Source organism: Fringilla coelebs, assembly GCF_963513975.1.
Source record: "Fringilla coelebs genome assembly, chromosome: 27".
Lineage (NCBI taxonomy): Eukaryota > Metazoa > Chordata > Aves > Passeriformes > Fringillidae > Fringilla > Fringilla coelebs.
This window is the reverse complement of record NC_140053.1, coordinates 2,190,185-2,214,607: the sequence shown is the minus strand read 5'-3', so window position 1 is coordinate 2,214,607 and position 24,423 is coordinate 2,190,185. Positions and strand designations below refer to the sequence as shown.

The following is a 24,423-nucleotide window of genomic DNA, read 5'->3' as shown; positions in this document are numbered from 1 at the left end:
GGATACAAAGCCAGCAGTGAAAAAAACACCTTATTACCAATAATAATCATAGTAATAATGACAATATTACCAGCAATAATAACAGAATTGCAGGTGTTGGGGAGGGGCAGAACTATAATTTATCAAAGCAGCTTATTTGAATTATGATGAGCCTCAGAGAGCTGGGTAAGTCTTGGGTTTAGGCTGAAAATACTGAATCATGTCTCAGTTTTTGGGTTTGATTTTTTTTTTTTTTTAATCCATTCTAAGTGTATTTGTAGTAAATTGTTGCCCTGCTAAAATGAGCTTCTAAAAAGATAAAAATAAATGCTGGTAGTGGGTGTTTTATGGCCAGGGACTGTGCCACAGGCTGTCCTGGGAAAGTCAGGAAGTCTTTGTCTTATTTATACTCTTCCTTTTGGGTCTGGATGTTGTTCTTATGCATTTCAAACCTTGGCAGGTGTGTGTGAGAAAGCAGCACCATTTTCCATCAGAAATCCGTGCTGGACCTCCTCAGGTGTCACCTGTGGGCTTGGAGCAGCCCTGGCAGCAGGGATGGGGTTGGTGCTGCCCAGCCCTCACCCTGACTGTGCCTGACGTTGGGGAGGGGTTTTCTCCTTCAGCTGGTGGGGAATTAAAGGTGATTAAGAGAGAGCTGCTGCTCCCTGAGCTGTGCCCAGGCTGCTCCAGCTCCCGCCAGGGCCACCCGGGAGGAGCCGCTCGGATGCCGCCGCTGGCCCTCGGGTAACTCGGGGCTGGAGCTGGGATTTCAGCTGAGCACAGGGAGGGGTTAGGGCTGGCTTGGGGGGCTTGGTGTGGGGAGAACTGTCTGGCAGCCAGGACTGGGGGAGGAGAACAAAACAGGTGAACAAAAAGAGGCTGAATGTGCCCGTTTGGTGTCTGGCAGCAGGTTCTGGAGGGGAATCCTTTCAGTGGGATATGGACACGTGGCAGCTGAAATGGGAACTGTGTTTCACACCCTCACTGTGCTGCTGCTGTGGCCTGAGTAAAGGGAAGAGGGATTTAGGGAGATTTGGAAGCAAAAATCAGTTGGGGCTCGGCCCAGGCCCCAGGGAGACTGGGGAGGGTCCACCAGGAAAATGGTTTTTGGCCTCAGCTGTGTGACCTGAGAGACAGCACTGGTGTCCCAAATTCTTATTGCTGTTTTTGCCCCAAATAGGATTCACTTCTTCCTTCTCCTTCTGCCAGGAGCTGTGTGACAATGTTGGCCCTGGCAAAGTGCTTTTACAGAATCCCAGCACATTTTGGGTTGGGGTTTTGGTATCTCACCTGTGCCTGTGGAGTTTTCCTTTCTGGAGGCAGCAGCACAACCTCGTCCCTTTGCCCATCCAGCACTGAGGGATTTCCCTGAGGGGTGTGCAGCAGGGAGAGCTTCATCCTGGGGCCCATTCCTACAGGGTTTGAAATCCTCAAAAATGCTCTTTATTTAATGTGTCCCAAATGCAGGCTGAGCTCAGGTAGCTCTTCCATCCCAGCAGGAATTTAAACTTTCCCAACCAAGCAGCGATGTGACAGTGCCCATCCAGCCCCCTGCCTATCCAGCTATTTTTAGGAATATTAAGCCTGTAATAAGCCTTTTTGGCTGGGCTCTATTTCTGTTTGTCCTGCTTAGTCAGGATTTTGCCTGAGCAGAGCTCTGGTTGGGAGCCAGAGGGGCGAGCGTGGCCGGGGCAGGAGGGCAGTGCCCGCATTCCCATCCCTCCTGATCCTGACAGAGCATCCCAGCGGCCACTCCAGAGCCTCTGACAGCCTGGCCTCATCCAGCAGCCAGCCATTTCCTTGGAGACTTAATGCAGATTAAACTGGATGGGTTTTTAAATCAAATTCCCTGTGTAAGTACAGGCTGGAGGGAAAATTCCCTCGGTCGGAGCTGCTTGTGGATGTAAACAACTTCATTCTTTGGATGGCGTCCTCTGAGGAGCCCTTGGATTTCTCTGTCACTTCACTGTGACTTATCTCTGCAGTGTAATATTTTCTTTGCCTCCAGGAAGGCAGCTCAGCCTGCTCCAGCTGCTGCTTCCCAAAATCTTGTCCTGGGAAGGGAACTGATGTCTCTCATGTCTCTGTTATTTGAGCTTTGTCACAGCGGTGGAATTTTTTCCCCAGATGAGCAGAACTCGAGGCAAGGTGTCAGTACATATTGAGCATATTTGTAAGAAGTTGTCTCAAAGCTTCACTGAGCTTTTTCAAAGGAAATGCTGAGTGAATTCCACATTTTTTCTTGTTTTGTGGTTCGTGCTCAGCTGTTTTCACTAGATGGGAGCTGTGGGTGAGGTTTGCTGTGACTCTTGTCTTGTGTCAGTGACTGTACTGGGATTGTTCATCTCCATGTGGACCATGACAGATAAAATTGGGACAAATTCTACCAGAAATCCTGGAATTTGGGCTGGGAGCCAGCAGCCTTACAGCTGGAGAAACCTCCCAGTGCATCTCAGAGTCAGGGTTTAAACTCTGAACAAATTCACACACAGCTTTCAGAACAGAAAAGACTTTTGGAGCTCGAAAGTTTCATCTCCAAAGTGTCTTGATACAGACTGGGTGGGCTGTAAACTCCAAAATATTCAAGCTATGGATGTAATCCTTATTTCTGCCACCAGTGGTTGATTCCCCAACCTAAAACCCCTTTCCAGAGCACATTATTTGCTCTCTAATAATTAATAATTGCAGCCTGTTTTCTGGCTTGGTTTGAGTTGCTTAATTTCCTGTGGTTATGTGCAGTTGTGGAGGGTCTGGCCAGCATTTCCTGGTGGATCAGGGCTCACAGAACCCTGGAATATCCTGAGTTAGAGGGGCCCATGAGGGCAGGGAGCTCCAGGCCTCACAGCAGCTGCAGTTTCATCCTCAGCACACCATTACCCACAAGTTTGTCATCTCACACAGTTTCTGTCCCAAAAATAAACAAGTTGGAGCTGTTTAAAATCAAAATATTCACCAATATTTAATAGATTATGGTTTTAAATTCCACATTGTTTCTTTGGCATTAGCTTTTTTTAACATAGAGACATGCAGCACTTTACTGCTTGTGTTTCTGGGAATGTTTTTTGCTCTTGTTTCCTGCCCACCTCTGTGGGTGTCTCTTGGTTGGTTTTGTACAGAAATGGGTGTCACCTTGTCACTTCCCCCATGTCTCCCTTGTGTCCTTCCCCTCTCTGTGGTGCCCTTGTGCTGTGTTGGTGCTTCCCAGGCAGCCTCAGGCTCTCCAGATCCAGGTTCTTTTTCCCTGGAGTGAACATTAAGGTGGATAATTCTGTCTCTTGCTGTCACAACTGAGCCAGGTGCCTCCTCTAACCCTGCAGCCACTAATTCCTTAAAGCTCTGAATTATCTTCATCTCTTTTTCTCCATTGAGCTTTGAATTTTGTGCTTTCAAGTGTTTGGGTTCAGAGTGGGCATCAGGAACAGTTTTTAAAGGAAATGGACAATTGCATGTTGTGCTGAGTGTGAGGCTGTGAGAGCTCTGCCTTTTGGTCACTTTTGTCCATTTGTTTTCATAAACTTCCTCAATTCCAAGAGTTTCATGTCCTTGCTTGCTGTACCATTGTAACTTTTTTTACTTTCAGACTTGGCAGCTGCTGCTCACTCTGAGTTTTCTGTTCTTTCTGTTTCTAAGGCCTGCTTTTGCAGCTTCCTGCAAGTCTCCTTACCTTTGCTATTTCCTTCAACTTTTCCCCCTCTGTTTTCATGAACTTCCTTAATTCCATAGAATTTCAGTCTGCTTTGGGTTGGACCTTAAATCCCACCCAGTGCCACCCTTGCCATGCCAGGGACACCTCCCACTGTCCAGCCTGGCCTTGGACACTTCCAGAAATCCAGGGGCAGCCACAGCTGCTCTGGAAATTCCATCCCAACCCCTCCCCACCCTCACAGGGAGGAATTTCTTCTCAAAATCCCATGTGGCTTCACACAGCAGCACAGTTGCTCCTTGGTGGAGGATTCTGTGTTTGGTACAGAACTGAAAATTAACGTACAAGAAAAAATGTGGTTTTCTGTGTCCTGTCCAGGATAATTTCTTCTTTTGGACAACACCAAAGAGATGTTAGGAGAAACAAAGTTGGGGCATTTAGTTTTTATCCCTTGAAACATTTTGAAAGCCTGGAAGTCTAGAATAGCCCCTGACATTTTTTCAGAGCTTTATTTTTGTATGGACTTGCCAGAAGGTCCCCATGTCCGTGGTATATTTAGCTGTACGTGCTGCCATGACTTAGCAAAATCCCAATTCCAGCCTGTTTTCTGTTTTTTCACCCAGCCTCTGCCATCTGAGCCTCAGGCTTTGAAGGAAGGCTGGAGAAAATAGGTCTGGAGATGCATCCTGGCTCTTGCCAGGGTTCCAGGGAGGGGAATTCCAGGGCTGAGGTTCTCCCCTGGAGCCCATCTTGCCTGGGCCCCATCACGGTTTAAGTCCAAGGGCTATTTTTAGTAAGACAAAAAACAAACATTCCTTTAGATTAGTGCTGGTCAAAGAGAAACTCCTGCAGAAAGCAGTCTGGGGATGGGATTTGTGCTGGGACTGAGGTGAGATTTTCCTCTCAGGGGTTTGATGGGCAGAGTTCTCTGTGATCAGGTAGAGGAGGTTCCTGGCTGCTTCTGGAGTCTCTGTTTTAACCCTTCCTACCCTTGTTGTGTTCTGGTTCCTTTTTGGAGGTCTGTTCCTGCTCTCTGATTGCTCTTTTAATTTCTCTGATCCTTTTTTTGGGAGGAGAGTCCTGGTTCAAGGTCTGGGCAGTGCTGGGAAAGGGTTTGGATCTGTAACTGGGGGAAAAGGAATCGCATCTCTTTTTTGCATGAATAATTCCTCTGCATTCCTCCTCCATGATTTCCTCCATCTCCTAATCAATCAACTAATCAATTTAATTAGCTGCTCCTGTCCCAGATGTGCAGGTGCTGCTCTCCCAGCCTTGGGAATGTCTGTCCCCACCCACTGTGGCTCCAGAGTCACCTGGAGATGGGAGGGAAGAGCCCTGGGAGCTGTGTGAGCTGGGAATGGCAAAAGCTCAATTTAATTAGCAGCAAATTGGGCTGAGAGCTGCCAGTCTGGTTTCTGCTCAGGACTTGTGATATTCCTGGTGGGAAGTGATAAAAGGGTCTGTGGGGGGAGCAACACTTCTGCTGGCTGGCATTTTGGGATGGAAGTTTGAGAGTTCCCACTTCAGCACCGTGATCTGGTGTCTTGGGATCATTCAAAAGGAAACTGGGATTTGGGAGCACAGCCTGTGACTGAAATCCTGGGGTTTGCTGTTCTCTGGGGGTGATGGTGTTCCTCAATCCCCATTTAAAGGGCCATTCAGTGGCAGAACATTGGATTTTCACACTGGGTTTAATTTAAGTTGTGATGGGATTGGATCCATGCTCAGGCACAGGATGTTTGGGATGTGATGGATCCATGCTCAGGTACAGGATGTTTGGGAGGTGCTGGATTTTCCCCATGGCAAGACAATACTAAATCCTAGGATTTTATTTAGATTCTTCTTGTGAGGTGTTGCTCTCTGTTTTCCTTGGGACTCCTTGGTGCACCAGGTGTTGTCCCTGGATTTGGAGGGATCCAGGAACCAGCTCTGGCCTCACTGCCTTGGCAGAGCAGAGAGCTTTCCCAGCATCATCCCCCCTCCTGGTGCAGCACCAAAGATCTCGACTCCCTTTAAGCTATTCTTGGTGGTTTAAAAATCAGTCCTGTTTGTCCCAGGGCTCCTGAGGTCTGGGAGAATACCTTTTCCATCACAGAAACCAACCCTGCTGCACCTGCACCTTCCAGCTCTGTTTGGTGGATATTTGGGCTGCTGGACCCTTCTTCCTCCCCACTCCATCCCTTTGGGCAGATGTTTGGTCTGTGAAACCTCCCAGTTTTGATGTGTCTGTGCCTTGGTGCACCCCACAAAGTGCTGAGGGAGCCTCTCCAGTCATTGCTAGCTCACAAGCAGATTCTAATTATCATTTACTTCACTGGAACAGCTGCAAATCTCAGTTTATATTTCATCTCTCAATTTACAGAGCATCCTTGCACCATGTTCTAAAATATTTTGATGTAATGCTCCATCCAGCTGTGGTCTAGAAACTGGAAAGCTGCAGCACAAAGTTTATCTGTTAGGAATTTCCTGGTGCAGATATCTGGAAACAGCCTCATTAACCAACCACTTTTTCCCTGAGGTAAATCAGGGTTTGTTCCCTTGATTTGTGGCTAAATTGTGCCATTTTTTTGTGTTTGCAGATGTTCTCAAACAACGATGAAGCTGCAATCAACAAAAAACTGCCCAAAGAGCTGCTGCTTCGGTGAGTCCTCCCTGGACACCGGTGGGTTGTTATTTACATCCAGGATTTTGCTGCTCTGCTCCCAAATCATGAGCTTGGATCAGGTCACTCATAAAGCCAGAGCCAAACAGAGACAGGTCAAAGGTCTGTGTCAGCAGTTTGTGCAAGATGGGCTTCAGTTTTGGGGTTTTAAATGCTGGGTTGATTTGCTTGGTTGTCTGTTTGGTGAATGGAGGAGTGAGGATCCTCTCATTAATGCTCCTGGTGGGGATGGGCTGATGTGGAGAACAGGACTGTGCTTCTCTGAGGGGTTGAGTTGAAAACAAAAGTGAATCCCTCTGCTCCAGTTACACTCGAGTGGACTTTGTGCTGTCCCTTGTCAGTAGGAGCCAGATGTTCAGCTCCTGGCAGGATGGTCCTGTTGGCAAACACCCAGCAGTTCAGACTTGGTGCATTTTTAGGGTTTGAAAGTCCTTTTAGGTCTCTGTGGATAATTCTGCCCTGTGGGAAGCAGGAGGGGAGTGTGGGGGTGATTGTCCCTCATTTTGGGCTCTGGAAGTAGAGCTGAGATTCAGTGCTTTGAGCTCAGGTGTTGGGCTGGAAATTGGGAAAGCAGAGGCAGGGGAAGCTTGAATTATTAACAGCAACAACATTCTTACACTGCAAGAAACTGGTTCTGTCAACATTCAGTGACAGTGAAGTCTGGGGAGGGGAGTGTGACCCAGGAAAGTGCTGCTGGCTCACTTCTGGAAGGAAAGGAGCAGAGAGAAGGGATGACGGTGTTTAATTTTCACTGCACTGGCTGCCCTGGAAGGGTATTTCCCACCTGATCCCATTGGTATTTCCCACCTGATTCAGTTGCTGTTTCCCACCTGATCCCATTGCTATTTCCCACCTGATCCCATTGCTATTTCCCACCTGATCCCGTTGCTATTTCCCACCTGATCCCATTGCTATTTCCCACCTGATTCAGTTGCTGTTTCCCACCTGATCCCATTTCTTTTATTCCATTATTCCTCACCCCAGAGTGTGTGGCTGTTAGAGCCCTCCCTGCTGCCAGGGTGGATATTTGGGATTGGGGCCTGGGAAATGATTGTCCATGGGTGTGGAGATCCCTGTGTGAAACCAAAACCTGGCATCTGTGGGAGGAGCAGGATGGAGTCACAACCTCCACAGGAGGAGTTTGCACAGGGCTTTGCAGGTGGCAGCTGCTGTGCTTGTCCTGAACCATGGCTGGGATGTGGAGCAGGAAAAGAGTGGTAAAAAATTGTCTTTCTGGATTTTCTGAGATGATTTTCTTTTTCTGATGGGAGCAGATACAGCAAACCTGGGTTTTTTCCCCTGTGCTGAGGTGACCAGACAGGGGTAGGTTGGGGACAGGTTGTGAAGAGCCCTGATGGGTGAGGCAGGGAGTCTGGGTGGCACTGGGAGCGTGGGGAATAGGGTAGGGAGAAAAAGGTTGGGTGGTGGAATGTAAATGGGATTTTGCATGGATATCAGGGGAAGGAGAAGTGTGAGGGCATGGGGCTCCCAGGAGCAGAACTTCTCTTGGAGCTGGGTGAAGTTTCTGACAGATGTGGAATTATCCTGAGTGGAGCCAGGAGCTGAGGTTTGGCTCATTGCTGTGTGTGTGAAGGTCCAGCCGCCTCCAGAGGTGTCACCTCCTGGCTCTCAGGGGACAGAGCTGAGCAGGTGCAGCAGTGCCAGGACATGGATTGGTCACCACCTGCTGGGGCTGGAGCTGCCCCTGGATCCCTGGCAGTGCCCAATGCCAGGCTGGACAGGGCTTGGAGCAGCCTGGGACAGTGGGAGGTGTCCCTGGCATGGCAAGGGTGGCACTGGGTGGGATTTAAGGTCCAACCCAAAGCAGACTGAAATTCTATGGAATTAAGGAAGTTTATGAAAACAGATGGGGAAAAATTGAGGGAAATAGTAAAGGTAAGGAGACTTGCAGGAAGCTGCAAAAGCAGGCCTTAGAAACAGAAAGAACAGCAAACTCAGAGCAAGCAGCAGCTGCCAAGTCTGAAAGTAGAAAAGGCTTTAAGGTCCCTCCCAACCCAAACCATTCCCTAAATTCCATGAACACTGCTGTGCAGTTGGAGAAGGATTTGTGGTAGGAAGGAGGGAAGGTCCTGCGTGGAGCAGGGAATTGCATCAGGACAAGCCCCACTGTGGCTGAGTTCCCACACTCCTGCCCTCTGGAAATGTCTGTGCCTGTTGTGTCCTGCTGTCCCTGGTCATCCCAACCTGCTGGAGAGCAGGGAATTGTTCAGGATCTGGTGGAACCAGGGGGAAATCAGGAGTTGATAAATGTTTAAAGCTCATAAGTAATGGTTTGGAGAGCTGGAATTCACTGTTAGCATACTGTGAAAATTAATTACTGTGCATTGACAGTGCAGCCTTTGAAAGAGAAGCTTGGATGGGTTTTCTGCAGGAATCTCCTGTAAATGGGTGTCACTGTGTGCAGGACAAAGGCTGGTGTGTTTGGGCACTGCTCTGTGAAGTCCTGTCCCTGCTCTGGCCACTCTCACACAGCCTCGGGGTCCCCTGTGTGTGGAGTGAAAGCTGCACTTAGGCAAAATAAAGAGCAGGAGGATGTGAAAGGGGAGAGCAGCAGCCTTTGTTATCCCTAAAAATCCAGGGTGGTGCTCCTGGGGACATGGCCCTGTCCTGAGTCAGGGATGCAGCAGTGACAATCCTGTTCTGCCCCACCTGCAGTGGGGACATTGTCCTGCATGTCCAGAGAGCAAGGCAGGATGGGGAGGTCACAGAATCCTGGGATGGTTTGGGTTGGAAAGGACCTTAGGGATTGTCTGGTTCCACCTTCCATGGGCAGGGACACCTCCCACTGTCCCAGGCTGCTCCAAACCCTGTCCAGCCTGGCCTTGGGCACTGCCAGGGATCCAGGGGCAGCCACAGCCTGCTCAGCTCTGTCCCCTGAGAGCCAGGAGGTGACACCTCTGGAAGTGGCTGGACCTTCACACACACAGCAATGAGCCAAAGCAGCAGAAAGCAGAATTCCTTGTGCCCCAGCTCCTCCCTGGGCAGTGACTCCCAGAGGTGAATCCACACTCCCTGTTGGCTCCAGCTGTGCTTGTGTCCCCAGAGGGACATCCTGTCCCTTCTCCCCTGCAAAGGACAAGGTGCTGTCCTTCCCTGAGCCTGGGAGCCACCCCCAGCCCCAATTTCCCTGGCAGAGGGGGTCTGTGCTGCCCAGCTCCTGCTTGGCCCCGGCAGGATCAGCCTGCAGGAACGGAGCTGTTCCTGCTGGGTCACAGGCAGGTCAGGCAGTGTGCAGCTCCCTCCTGGCCTAAGCAGCTTTGACTCCCTGCTCTGCCCATCCAGCCCTGCCCAGCACATGCCCAGGCCTGGCCCTGCCATCCCCACGTGCTGATTTATCCCTGAGGAGCTGGAGCTGTGCCCGTGGGGAGCTCTCAGCCGTGCTGTCTGTGCCCCTGCCCAGCCCATGGGAGCGGGGCTGAACTGGGAGTGAACTGGGATTGAACTGGGATGGTGGGGAGGTTTGCTGGCACAAATTGGTGTTGGTAATTTTAGAAGGCTGAAGGTCTAAGCTGGCTCACCTCAGAGCCTGCAGCATGCAGGGATTTCATGAGAGTCTTGACCCTAATCTAATTAGAGCAGCAGTGGGAAAGTGAGGAGTCCTAGAAACCCCTGAGTGGATTAAGAGGTTGAAACCTGAAAATTGCTCAAAGTGAGTGTTTTACCCAAATTGTGCAGAGCTGAGCTCTTCAGACAAAATCAAACACATAGGGAGTCCCTTTGCAGTGAGACAATTTAATCTGCTGCAATTCCAGATTTAATTCCTGTTTGGGAAGCTCAGTCTGCCTTCATCTGTAATCAGTGTTTGGTGATAAAGTTAATTTTGGGGATTATTTTCTCCACTGTGGACTCTGAAGAATAAAAAGACCCATGTGAAAGGGCTCACCAGGCAGCTGTGAGCAGGACAGGAATCCTGTTTGGGTAGAAAAATAAATGTCCCAGCACGGTGCTTTTGGGCCTGTTAATGCAGAATTGGGAAAAATCATTCAATTAGTGCTGATCAACCTTCTGCTGCTGCTCACTCACTGCTTATCTGTGGGATTTGGGGTATTTTAGTGTTCCTTGGAGAGGTAAATCCCATCCTCAGGGCTGCAGGAGAATTCTCAGCTGGGGTCATGGTGCCTGCTGCTCTTCCTGGTCTGTGGGGAGCAGCTGGATCCAGTTCTGAAATGATGAAAATCCACAACCAAGGAGTGCCTGCTGTGAAAAAGTCCTTTTTGCAGCCTGATTCTGCTGAATCATCCACTCAGGGTCTTGGACGAGTGCAGGAGGAGCTGAGGGAACACTGGGAAAGTCTCTGGAGCTGCTCAGAGCTGAGATCTCCGTGCTGGGGAAGGCAGAGGGGTGAGGGTTTGGCCAGGGGGATTCCCTGCTGATGTGTGGGCAGGCTGGCAAGGGAGGAGCAGGAAGTGGAGGAGAATTTATCCCAGATTTCCCAGCCCTGAGAGAGGGATGAGGTGATCATTGACAGTCTGGGTTTCCCATGGAATAGGGAATTTTAATGAAAATAGAGACAACTTCCATAGTGAGTGACCCATAGAACTGAAGTTTTATTTTCTCCTACAACAGGAATTTGAAAGTAAGAATTTTCCCCAGCTTCTCTCATTCCCCAGCCTTTCCTGGTGCTGTTGTGCATGGACATGGTGCTGAATAAACCCTTGGACACCAATAAATGACTCTGGGCTCAGGGGGAGCCTGGTCTGTAGGGAGGGAGGATGGAACTGCTCTGAAATCCAGAATTTGGCATTCCTGACAGCGCTGGGCTCTTCTGCAGAGCTTTTCCCCAGCACATCACTGTCAGATTTGTCTCATGGTAAGATCAGAAGTGCCTTGAACCACTTGGATCTTAACCCCTTAACTCCTTGGATCCATGAGTATCCCTGGGAAGTGCAGGAGCACAGGAGGGAATGTTCATCCTGATTTACCTGAGAGCTGCTGTGTGATACCTTTAGCATCCATCTTCTGATAAATAATCTGCATTTACCCTCCATCAGGAACATCCTTTCCCCCCAATATTGGTGTTTCTGAAGGGCTTTTTCCGTCCCTTCTTCTCAGGATGCTTGTGACTAACAACATTTGCCTTCTCTTTTGGGTGGCCTTCAAGTTGAAAATATTAAATTAAAATATCTAAGGACATTGTGGTGGAACTCTTGTATTATCTTTGCAAAAACTCCAGTTTTATAATTGTTCCCAAAGGGAATGAGACCTTGATGTCCTCCCACCCTCCACTTGACCTTGTCTGTTTTGGGACACGATTGTTTGAATAACCAGAAACCATCAAATCCCATTGAATTTTATCCATTATTGATGTCTTGGTGCAGACTGGGAGCTTTCCACGGGCTGCCTGCTTCCTGCATCCCCAGCTGGGAGGGTGTGATGTGATCCCCAGGGCAATCCTGCCAGTCTCAGCTGTGTCATTCCTTTGTCCCAATAATAGCCCAGCAGTCCTGGGTGTGGGCTGGGTCCCCAGGGTGTGCCCTGGCCCAGGGTGCCACTCAGGAGTGACCACAGTGTCATTGTCCCTCCTGGCTGGTGTCATTGTCCCTCCTGGGTGAGCGCATCCGGCCCTGCCACTTGTGGAAGTGCAAAATCCTGGAATGGTTTGGGATGGAAGGGACCTTGAAGCCCATCCACTCCCAGCCCTGCCACTGTCCCAGGTGGCTCCAAGCCCTGTGACACTTCCAAGGATCCAGGGGCAGCCACAGCTTCTCTGGGAAACCCATCCCAGCCCTCCCCACCCTCACAGGGAGGAATTTCTTCCCAATATCCCATCCAGCCTTGCCCTGTGGCAGTTGAACCCCATTCCCCCCTGTCCTGGCACTGCAGGCCCTTGTCTGTCTGTCCCCTGTCCATGTTTCCTGTCCCTCTTCAGGTGCTGGCAGGCCACAGTTGGGTCACCCTCAGCTTCTGCTCCCCAGGCTGGGCAATCCCAGCCGGGCTGGGATCACTCTGGGAACCAGGAATGATCCGGGCACCAAAACCAGTCTGGAGTGGGTGATGAGGGATGGCAGTGCCCTGATCCAGAGCTGGGAATGAGGGATGGCACTGCCCACAATGGGGGATGGCAGTGCCCTGATCCAGAGCTGGGAATGAGGGATGGCACTGCCCACAATGGGGGATGGCAGTGCCCTGATCCAGAGCTGGTCATGAGGGATGACACTGCTCACACTGAAGGGTGGCAGTGCCCTGATCCCAGAGCTGGTAGTGAGGGATGGCACTGTCCTGATCCTGGAGTGGGTGATGAGGGATGGCAGTGCCCACACTGAGGGATGGCACTGCCCTGATCCAGAGCTGGGAATGAGGGATGGCACTGCCCACAATGGGAGCTGGGAATGAGGGATGGCAGTGCCCTGATCCTGGAGCTGGTAGTGAGGATGGCACTGCCCATTTCTGGGAACTGGTGATGAGGGATAGCACTGCCCACAATGAGGGATGGATGGAATTGCCCTGATCCAGACCTGGTAATGAGGATGGCACTGCCCATTTCTGGGAGCTGGTAGTGAGGAATGGCACTGCCCTGATCCAGAGCTGGTAATGAGGGATGGCCCTGCCCTCAATGAGGGATGGCACTGCCCCTTTCTGGGAGCTGTTGCTGAGGGATGGCCCTGCCCATTTCTGGGAGCTGGTAATGAGGATGGCACTGCCCAGTTCTGGGAACTGGTGATGAGGGATGGCACTGCCCGGATCCAGACCTGGTAATGAGGATGGCACTGCCCACAATGAGGGATGGATGGCCCTGCCCATTTCTGGGAGCTGTTGCTGAAGGTGTTGGAATGTTCCCTTCACTCCTGTGCAGAGTCAGAGCCAGCCCAGATCCCTGCTGCTGCTCCACGTCCTGGGGGCTCCTGCAAGGCTCACTGGGGTGAGCAGTCAGTGCTCTGGGTCAGGACCCTCTCCAAGGTGGGAGGTTTTTGTTTCCCAGTGGCTCCATGGCCGTGTTTTGTTTCCATTTGGGAACTGCTGCCTCTGCACTTCCTTTCACAGTTCAGCTTTCAGCCAAATCACAAAGAAGTTTTGCTGTCCCAGTCTTTTTTTTTTTTTTTCTCCCTCCCCCCCTTTGTTTTCCATGCCCCCTTTTGTTTTAAATGTCAAAAACCTATAAGGTATCTCTTATTTCTGTTCCAGAATTTTCTCTTTCCTGGATGTGGTCACTCTGTGTCGTTGTGCTCAAGTTTCCAGGGTAAGAACCTTCCTCTTTCCTGGTGGATTTTAGCAGGGGGTTGGATTTGGTGACAATCCTCCCTCCCCAGGGGGTTGGGCCAGGGGGCTTTGTGCCACTCAGCTGGGGTTATTTAGTGTCCCCTGGAAGTCCTGGAAAATTCCCATAGCACCAGTGAGGGTGAATTCCAAGCTGGAGTAGCATTTTCCAGTGTCCCAGGTACAAAGGACAGGGGCTGATGTTATGCCCAGAACTCTCCCCTCATTCTGGGTTTTACAGGGAGCTCACCCTGCTGAAATCCCCAGCATGGGATGAGCCCAGAATGGCATCCTGTGGGTTTGGTGGAAATTTTAATTCACAGAGATGCTGCAGAGTCAATAAAAGTTCATTTTCTCCTTGGATGTAGTTGGAGTAAGCATGGAAATAAAGTGAGGGGTTGTTCTTGGATTAATCCAGCTTGGATTATTTGCTTGGGAGAATTTATCTGGAGCTGCCAGATTTATTCAGGTGCTTTTTCCTGCCAGTGTCTGCTCACTCCCAGGGGAAGCAGCACAGCAAGGGCAGGGTGGTGATCCAGGGCAGGTGTTCACCATCCTGCCTGGGTGACACCTGCACAAACCCATCAGTCCTGTCTCCAAACCTCAACCACACTGATTTAATTACCCTAAGCACATTGGAATTTAAAAAAAAAAAGCTTAAACATTGTTAATTGCATTAAAAAATGACCCTGTGTGGTGTCTGGGCATTGCAGTTGTCACCTGAAGAACCCAGGCTGTGCAGGGAATGAGCTCCCAGCTGGAATCCAGCAGAGCAGCGTTGGCCAGAATGGGCTGTCAGGGATTCTTTGCCAATGTCAGGGTGTTCTCCTGGCCTGTCCCAGCTCCTGTTCCATGGCACAGCACAGGGAGTTCCTGCAAGGATATGCAGGAAGGTTCTGGAACGTTCCCTGCGCTGCCCATGGAATTATGCAGCCACTGGGGCGTTTCCCACTGCTTTTCTCCTGGCCATAACCAGACCTTAAAACAAACATCAGCAGTGAGGTGTGAACCCCAAAAAGCCAATTAATGCTCACTTCTGTCATCTCTTGTAACTCTGCACTAACTCCTGCCCGAGAACTGCTGCTCTGTGCTGGGGAGGAGCTCAGTGCAGGTGGGATTTGGGGTGGAAAACCCCCCTGTGTTTACCCCTGGTTATTACAAGATCCCCTTGTTTACCTTTTGATGTATCTGAAACTTTAAATTCAGCAACCAACTCTGGGTTCCTGCCTCTCCTTGGGAGCAGGAACCACGGGAGATTTTGGTGATTTAAACAAAACCCAAACCCTTTGGTGGTGCAGCTGTGGGGACTCACCTGTGACACCCAGGTGTCCTCTGAGGTGCTGGGGAGGAAATTCCAACCAGGAATGTGAAATTCCTGGCTCACACCTGCTCCTCCCAAGGGAGTGGAAGCAGCCAGGGCACCTCTTCCTTGGCTGGGGCACTCAGAATTCTGAGTTTTGAGGCTCCTGGTGCTGCTCAGTTCTCCCTGCTGCCTGCAGTTACCTGTTGCTTCCCCACCTGGGACAGAATGTTGTTTCTCAAAGGAACAAACTGTGACTAAGTCCCCACTGACCTTTTTTTTTTTTTTTTTCATATTAACCACACATTTGCATTTTTTTCCCCTGATAAAGGCATGGAATGTTCTGGCCCTGGATGGCAGTAACTGGCAGCGAATTGACCTGTTTGATTTCCAGAGGGATATTGAGGTATAATTAAGTGACATACAAACCCATTTTTTTCTTGTTAAAATGTAATTACACTCTAGAATGGATTAATATTCCCAGTGTAACCCTTTCTACCTTCCCTGGAGATAGAAATTATTAATTTCAGTTCTTCAGCTTGAGGGAGTTTTTAAAGTCTTGGCAATCCATTCAGCTTTTGAAAATGGACAGAATTCTATATCCCTAGCAAGACTTCAGGGTTGTAATGGAAGGAAAGTAGTTTTTGTCTGTTCTGAAAACAGAAATTAGTAGAAAAGGTACTTTTTTGGGGGAGAACTGCTGCATGTATGGAAGAGAATTTAAGCTACTGCTCCTTGCACTCAGATTAGACCACGAAGGCTGAATGCCTGTTGAATCACAGCCTGAAATATTTGTATCTTTAATAATCAAAAATTGAAATTGAAGTGAAGAGGATTTGGGAAGGACAAGGTCCAAATTGTCCTTAAAAGATTCAGCTTTGGAGCTGAACCTGTGGGATGTGGATTCTGCAGCAGCAATGGGGATGGAGGCTGAAAATTCAAATTGCCTTAAGCAGGAAAATGGATGAGGAAAACCCCCAATGCTTAAATCTCTTATCAGGATTTTTTACCCTGCTTAAAACACGTTGGAGATTGGGAACATTTCACATTGGAGGGAAATGTGTGGCTTTAATTTGTGGTAGACAGAGGCATCAAACAGCTGCTGAGTAAAGGTTCCAGCCTTGGGAGAAATCCACCCCTGATTTTGTAGGAAAGTGTTAAAATAATCCCTTTGTGCAGCTGAGAGTCAGGGATGAGGAGCAGGAGGTGGCACTGTCACCTCAGCAGGGTCTGAGTGGCCTGGGGGAATGAAATGGGGGATTTGGGGTCTTCATAATGAATCCTGCACCTCAAAATGTGCCCTAAAAATCCCAGAGCCATGGAATCATTTATTTTGAGTGGATTCTGATGTGTGGAGTGGCAGGAGGTGGGACTGAGCAGCTCAGCCTGGGAGGAGGGAGAGGCTGGGCATACAAACCAGGCTTTTCCCATTCCTCAATGCTTTTGGGGTGGTTTTCATGTCCCTGCACATCAAACCCTTGCCTAAGCCAGGCTTCCCTCCTGAAAACAAAATTTGTTGTAGCTCACCTCAAAGTTCCTGCTGGGCATCCTCAGGCTCTGCTGTAACAAAGTTAAATCCATCAGTCCATGTAAATTTTTGGTAGAAACACGTTTGGCTCCTCTAATTCAAGCAGAATTTACAGGCTTGCTATAATAGAATATAGAATTTAATATAGACTATAGAATTGAACATAGAATTGAAAATTGAATAAAGAGATAAAATCAAAGGAATAAAAGAGATTCTGGAAGGAAATCCTCATCTCACAGAGGTCCCAAATGCCTGTTAGTCCTGGAAGGACCGAGGGGTGCTCCTGCTCTGTGAGGAGCAGCCAGAGTGCAGGGGAAGGTTCTGAATTTCTGGTGCAAATATTCTCCAGTGCTTTTGCCCTTTGGTCTCAGGGGAAAGGTAAATCCTGGCTGTAATGGGGCCTTTGGGTCCAGATTTGAAATTAAAAACCATTTGCTGGATCTCTGGAGCACAAATGGTTGGATCCATTTTCCTGCAGGGGCAGAACTCATGGGCTGAGTAGAAACTGGAGTTTATCCATTGGCTGTGCTTGGAAATCTGGGATGTCACTCCTCTCACCTTGTCACTCCTGTGCCCATGTGCAGGAGCTCCAAAAGAGGAGATTCCTTGGAATGCTTCAGCTGATTGCTCCTTGTCTCTCTATCTTCAGAAGCTGAATCATCCTCCCTGCCCTCCCTTAGCCCGTGCCCATTTTTCCCCCCTTAGCACAATTTTCCCTGGAATCACAAATTGTTGTCAGGCTGCCACATGTCCTGGGGCTCTGGGGTTCTCACGTGGCTGCTGTGTCCCCCCAGGGCCGAGTGGTGGAGAACATCTCCAAGAGATGTGGGGGATTCCTGCGCAAGCTGAGCCTGCGCGGCTGCCTGGGAGTGGGGGACAACGCCTTAAGGTACCGCTGCTGAAAGCTGGAATCCCACTTTGCTCTGGGAGTGAACGGGGGATTCATCCCCACCTCGCATCTGAGACACTCAGGATGTCACAACCTGGAGAGCCACAACAGAGATTATTAATTTCTTATTTAATTAAATTTTTAATTATTTTATTAATCATTTTTATCAATTAATTTGTCATTTTTTATAATTTAATTTATTGGGATTATAACTTAAAATTAAATTTTAAATAAATAAAAATTAAATTTATAAAGATATAATTACATTTTTATATAAAGAAATATATAGAAATTAATATATTTATAAAATTTATTAATATATTAATATAAATTATAATTATTATATATTATATTTATAATATACTGTAATATACTGTAATATAATGTAATATAATATAATATAATATAATATAATATAATATAATATAATATAATATAATATAATATAATATAATATAATATAATATAATATAATATAATATAATATAATATAATATAATATAATATAATATAATATATTGAAAATATATAATAAATTAATATAGATACTATAGATACATCAAGAAAGATATTTATTAATTACTGTAAGTAAATAAGTATATATAAGTATATATAAATATATAAGTATATATTTATATATATATATATAAAATACGGAAACATATATAAGTATATATTTATACAAGTATATATTTTGTAGAAATAAAGAATATAAACATATATAAGTATATATACTTATATAACTGTATATAAAAATATATAAATATATTTATATAAGTATACATAAATATAAATATATTAATTAGTCTAAGTAAATTAGACTACATTAATAAACTAATAAATATAATTAATTGAAATATTATAAATTTATCACTAAATGTAATAAATTAATATTAATACTATAGCTACATCAAGAAATATAAATATATTAATTAGTGTAAGTAAATAAGTATATATAAGTGTATATAAATATATAAGTATATATTTATATAAGTATATATTTTATAGATATAAAGAATATAAACTTATATATTATAATATTTATATAAGTGTATATATAAATATAGAAATATATTTTTATAAGTATACATAAATATAAATATATTCATTACTCTAAGTAAATTAACTAGACTACATTAATAAACTAATAAGTATAATTAATTGAAATATTATAAATATATCACTAAATTTAAATGTGTCAGTATATCAATAGAAATATATAAATATTCATTAATATGAATAAATACTGCTAGAATAAATTAATACATTCAATAATAAACATAATTAATTAATATAGATATTATAAAAATATCACTAAATTAATTTTAACCTCACCCAGCAGCCACTTCTGTCAGCTCTCACTAAAATAAATCCAAGTGCTGAGGGTGAATCTGGTGCCTCCAGGCTGGGACATCCAGGGCAGGAGGTGGGGCAGCAAAAATCAGGGATTTTATTTGGTTTGTTCCTGACTTTGTTGAGCATTTTCTTCTTTATAGATTCTTTCCTTGATTCTTTTATTCTTTCTTGATTCCTTTCCTTTCTCAATTTCATTCTTTATTTCCTTCTTTGTTTTCTTGCTTTTTTCCTTTTCTTTCTTTTCTTGATTCTTTTATTCTTGATTATTCCCTTCTTTCTTATCATCTGCATTTTCTTCTGGATTTTCTTCTTGATTTCTGTTTTCTTCTTTAATCAGGTTTGTAAAACTTTATTGTGACTTGTTAAAACCACCTGGAATTCCCAATGTTTTCCCTTTCCCTCCCCCCAGGACCTTTGCCCAGAACTGCAGGAACATCGAAGTGTTGAATCTCAATGGTTGTACCAAGATCACGGACGCGTGAGTCCAGCTCTTCCCTCTTCCCTGGGGGCCAAAAAAAGCCAGGCCTGGGGCTGGGGGAGCTTTTCCACGGAATCATGGAATGGTTTGGGTTGGAAGGACCTTAAATCCCATTCATTCCCACCCCTGCCTTGGGTTGGAAGGTCCTTAAATCCCATCCATTCCCACCCCTGCCTTGGGTTGGAAGGACCTTAAATCCCATCCATTCCCACCTTCCACCGTCCCAGGCTGCTCCCAGCCCCATCCAGCCTGGCCTGGGACACTTCCAGGGATCCAGGGGCAGCCCCAGCTGCTCTGGGCACCTGTGCCAGGTTCCATCCTCACCCCAGCCTGCCCATCCCACGGGATTTCTGTGGCCTGGCGTGGATCTGTTGCAGGAGTTGTCCCCGTGTGTCTCTTCCAGCACCTGCACCAGCCTCAGCAAGTTCTGCTCCAAACTCAGGCACCTGGATTTGGCTTCCTGCACCTCCATAACCAACCTGTCCCTGAAAGCACTCAGGTAGGAGCTGGCAGCAGGGATTTTCCATGGAATTTTAGAACTATTAAAGCTGGAAAAGACCTCTGAGATTGCTCAGCCAAGCCAGCATTCCCTGCAGAGCCTCCCTCTGGAGCTGTGTGGCTCCCAGGAATGGGAGCAGCAGAGCTTCTGGCTTGGAGCAGGATTTCTCCATGTGTGTCCCTGTGTCCCCAGCGAGGGATGCCCGCTGCTGGAACAGCTCATCATCTCCTGGTGTGACCAAGTGACCAAGGACGGGATCCAGGCGCTGGTGCGGGGCTGCGGGGGGCTCCGGGCCCTGTCCCTCAAGGGCTGCACCCAGGTACAGCTCTGCAAAAGTCCTGCTGCTCCCCAGGGTGTGGGCATGGAAATTCAGGGCTTTGGGTTGTTCCCTTCTCCAAAATCCTCGTGGTGTTGGAGATCAGGTGCTGGTGGGGAAGTTCTTCAACAGCCCCGAGGAGTGGGACAGGGAATAAATCATTGTGGAGCTGGAGAATCTTTTTATCCCAATTTTCCTTTTCTCACTGCTCCTTTGGAGGAGGTCACTGTGATCCATGGCCAGGTCTGGGCTGGGGGGGGTTTCATGGCAGTCCTTTCCTCTGGCTGCTCTGCTCCTGATGGGGTAAAAAACAGGATCACTCCTGGTGCTGCTGCTCCTGTGCTGCATTTCCCTCCTCCCCAGAGGAAATCCCCATTCCCTGCTGTCCCAGCTTCAATTCCTGGATCCCAGTGCTCCCAGTTCCCATCCCTGTGGTTTCCCTTCCAGCTGGAGGACGAGGCCCTCAAGTTCATTGGTGCCCACTGTCCCGAGCTGGTGACCCTGAACCTGCAGACCTGCCTGGTGAGTGGCACTGCCAGGATTCCCTTGTGGAATGTGCTCCATTCCCCTGCCCACGGGGCACTTGCCACCAGCAGCTGCTTGGTGGCACTGCAGGGGCACTGAGCCCCACACCTTTGCTGTCTCAGGGGTGTTTCTCTCTTCCCTCTGAGCTTGTCTGTGGGATGAGCTGGGAAAATCCTTCCCATCAGGCTGGGCTGGTTCTGCCAGGCCTCTCCTCTGCTCCCCCTGCAGAACTGAGCCTACAAAGACACCTCTCCTGTGCACAGGAGGGTCCTCAACCAGCTCTGCAGTGCCAAAAATGTGTGTTTATGCCAAAAAAATGATTTTTTTTTTTTTTTTTTTGCATAAACACACATTTTTGGCCTGTGCCATTACAGTCTGACAGAGGAACAGGGATGGACAGACCCCCTGTGTCCAGGGACAGGGAAGGACAGATGGACAGACTCCCTCTGTTGCTTCTCCATAACAATTTTGGGGTGAAACATTTCCATAACACTTTTTGGGCCGAAAAGAGCTGGAATTTGGAACTGGGAGCAGCAAATCCTACCTGGGCTGAGACAGCTGTGCTTTCCCTGGCAGCAAATCACAGATGATGGGCTCATCACCATCTGCAGGGGCTGCCACAAGCTGCAGTCCCTGTGTGCTTCTGGCTGCTCCAACATCACCGACGCCATCCTCAACGCCCTGGGACAGAACTGCCCCCGCCTCCGGTGAGTGCTGCCAGCTCTTCCCCCATCAGCAGAGCCTCCAGGTGCTCTCTGAGCCACCTCACCCACAAAGGTTTTCCCATCCTGAGCTTTTTTTCCAGGTGTTTGGAACAGGGTGGTTGTGATTTTTGGGTTGTCCCCAAATTTTTGGGGTTTAAGAGTTCCCAGCGTGGTGCCCACAGAAGGAAGGTTGGGATTGGGTGAACCTTTCCAGAGGTGCCAGGATGAGGAATTCAACCAGCACAAATCCCACTCCAGATTCCAGAGGAGGAATGCCAGCTCTCAGCTTCTGTTTCTGCCTCTGTTGGGGTCAGGACTGAAGGCACTTGAGATGATGGTTTATGTTCACACTCAGGTGTTTATTATTTATTATCAGTGTCACATTCTCACAGCAGTGAGTTCTGCAGGCTTTCTTTAACCAGGCACAAAAATGGCCAACAATCTTTGGTTACAAGGCCTTTTAAGGCTAAACTATCCAATTAAGAAATGACACCTAAATTATTTTCCTTTTTAACCCAATAACTGATCACTCAAAATTTGCACTGTGGACTTTCTGTCCAATTACCAAATACCACCCAAACCCATGAGGAAGAAGGTGAGGAAGAACAACCAGTCCCCACTCTAAAACCTCCATCCTGCTTCATATTTATTACTATATTCTAGAACCCCAAACTCTCATTTTCCACCCTGTGATGTTACACACTTCTAACTAACTGCACACCCAGGGCTGTAAATCAATTTTGGCAGCCTTTTTCACAATGCATTGCTCTCCTGGCAGTCAGCACAGAGAATCTCAAATTCCAGCAGCCAGAGCTCTGCCTTGGAGCAGGATTTCTCCTGAGGCAAATGAGCTTTCCACGTGTGCCCAGCATGGAGAGAGCTCCAAGATCAGAATTCCTTCCCTTGAGGGTGGCAGGTCCCAGAGCAGCCCCATGGGGACGTGGGGTGTCCCTGGCTGGGGTCATTCCCAGCCCTCTCCTGGGCTCTGGGGGCTCCCCCATGGTTCTTTCCTTGTGTCCTGCAGAATATTGGAAGTGGCCAGGTGTTCCCAGCTGACCGACGTGGGCTTCACCACCCTGGCCAGGGTAAGAGCCCTGCTCCTCCTCCTTCCCCTCCTGATTTTCCTTCCTTTTCCTGGAAAATAAAAAACACCCCAGGAGGTTTGGGAAAACTTTGGATTTGTTTTTATGGGATCTTTGGCATCGTCCTGGCTCGCACACCTGGGAGGATTTGCATCCAAACCACAGGAAATGTTAAATATTTTAGTTATAAACTTTATTGGTTTGTCTAAATTTAACTCCCTTTAACTCACCATGATTTAAAAAACCCTTAAATGAGTGAAATTTCCTTTATTATCCTTCAGAAACTTTTTATGCTTTCCTGCCAGTTGTGATATTTCATGGAGAAGCCTCTTAATTTTTAAAGCAAACTATTTTTGTGGTGATATATCTATATCTATATCTATATCTGTATCTATATCTATATCTATATCTATATCTATATCTATTTATATTTTTAGTTTAGTTTTTATTTTATATTTGATTGTGTGCTTATATTTCTATTCGTTGCTTCTATATTTGTATTTATAATATTTCATATACTATTTATATTTACAAGGGAATGTATTTATATTGTTTATATTTATTCTATTTATCATTTATATATATATATATATTTGCTGTCTGGACTTCACACTCACCATGGTTGTTTGGAATTCTCTTTATTCCTAGAATTGCCATGAGCTTGAAAAAATGGATCTGGAAGAGTGTGTCCAGGTAGGAATGCCACCTCATGCTGTTTCTCTTGCAGCAGTGTGGAAAATTGGTGGAAAATTAAGATATTTTCTCCAAACCAGAATTTAATGTGGAATCCTGAGTGGGAAGAGTGGCTGGATTTGGAGAGGAAAATGTTGGGAATGAAGTTTTGGATTCCATGGGAACGCTGCTGTAAATAAGAAATATTTAATAGTGAGGGATCCTGGGTTAAATAATGGATTTGTGAGAGAAAAATCCCAGATTGTTGAGGGAAAACCTCAGAGAGAAATCTTATCTTGCTAAAAATAATTTGATTTGGAAAACCATGGGAAAAATTGTGAAACAGCAATGATTTGAGGGGATTGAAATCAAACTGGGCTGGAGCATTTCCAGGGAAAAGGGTGGAATTGACTCAAAATTCCATGAAAAAACCTCCAAGCCCGAGGGTGGATTGGAAATTGGTTGAGCCTGAGACAAAGGGAATGGGATTGGGATTCCTGGGAACAGCTGGACCCCCTGTCCTGGGCAGAAATTTGGGATATGAAGAGGGAATGGCACCAGCCCAGGCAGGAAGGGATTGGGAATGAACCCTGAAAAGGGAGAAGCGAAGCTGAGCCAGGGCACAGATCCATCCCAGGCAGCTCAGATGAGGTGCTGGCATTGGGAATCTTTGTAGGGATTCCTTGTTCCTGAAGAAAACAAGGAACTGGGCAATCCATAGGGGACTCAGAGGGAATCTGAGCCCTCCTTGTCCTTCCTGAGGCACATCTGGGAGCTGATTTCAGCCCCTCGAGGAAGTTAAAAACAATCCAGTGATGCCTCTGCACCCCAGTTCTCCAAGGGAAGGGCAGGAGGGGATTTCCATGAGGATTCCTGAAGGGCTGTGGGGAAATCTCATGGAATAGGGAAAATCCTGCAGTTTTGCTTTGGTAGAAAGGCAAAAAGAAAAACCCAAATCCTTGTGCCCAGCACCAACATGAAAGGGCTTTTCCTTCTTTTCCAGATTACAGACAGCACACTAATCCAGCTTTCCATACACTGTCCACGGCTGCAGGTCCTGGTGAGTATCCCAAGGGACACTTCCAGCATTTCCTTTCTCCAAACAGAGGGATTTTAAACACTCCCTGACTTCACAGTTGGAAGAATTCTGCTGCAAACCTGACCCTGAGGAACCTCTTATCCCATCCCTGCTGCTTGCAGGAATCCCACCCCAGGCCCCCACAGGAAAAGGGTTGTGGGGGTTCTCCCAGGAGCAGAATTCCAAGTGGGATCTGCCTGCACAGGAGCTGTCAGTCTGTCTGTGGGAGAGGAACCTGCAGGGCAGCCAGGAGCTGGAGTGCTCAGTGCCTCTGGGAAGCCTTTGGGGCTGAAACTTGGGGAATTTGGTCTGTGTGAGCCCTGGGGTTGTGCCATGAGGGATCCTGTCCTGGGAGGTGTGGGTTCTGCAGTGCAGTCATCCCTCAGGAAAGCCAGTTCCTGCTTCCTCCTGGAGGACTTCCCAGGTGAATCCCCCTGAGAATCCACACCAAGGGGGGACCATCGTGTTCCTGCTGCTGCCTGGAGCTGGGCCAGGCC

At 47.4% G+C, this 24,423-nt stretch overlaps 1 protein-coding gene across 3 annotated transcripts in view; it reads left to right on the top strand.

The window, feature by feature from the left end:
* FBXL20 (F-box and leucine rich repeat protein 20) overlaps positions 1 to 24,423 on the top strand; it is a 35,496-nt gene that overhangs the window by 6,444 nt on the left and 4,629 nt on the right. For all 3 annotated transcript variants that reach the window (XR_014616779.1, XM_084222052.1, XM_084222051.1), the window contains exons 2-13: positions 6,202 to 6,263; positions 13,428 to 13,482; positions 15,131 to 15,205; positions 17,122 to 17,216; positions 18,982 to 19,050; positions 19,454 to 19,549; positions 19,742 to 19,868; positions 20,313 to 20,387; positions 20,967 to 21,097; positions 22,119 to 22,179; positions 22,825 to 22,869; positions 23,852 to 23,908. Coding sequence is in view for 2 of the 3 variants with exons in the window: in XM_084222052.1 (XP_084078178.1) it covers positions 6,202 to 6,263; positions 13,428 to 13,482; positions 15,131 to 15,205; positions 17,122 to 17,216; positions 18,982 to 19,050; positions 19,454 to 19,549; positions 19,742 to 19,868; positions 20,313 to 20,387; positions 20,967 to 21,097; positions 22,119 to 22,179; positions 22,825 to 22,869; positions 23,852 to 23,908 (948 nt within the window). In the remaining variant the exon portion in view is untranslated. The remainder of the gene's footprint in view (positions 1 to 6,201; positions 6,264 to 13,427; positions 13,483 to 15,130; positions 15,206 to 17,121; positions 17,217 to 18,981; positions 19,051 to 19,453; positions 19,550 to 19,741; positions 19,869 to 20,312; positions 20,388 to 20,966; positions 21,098 to 22,118; positions 22,180 to 22,824; positions 22,870 to 23,851; positions 23,909 to 24,423) is intronic.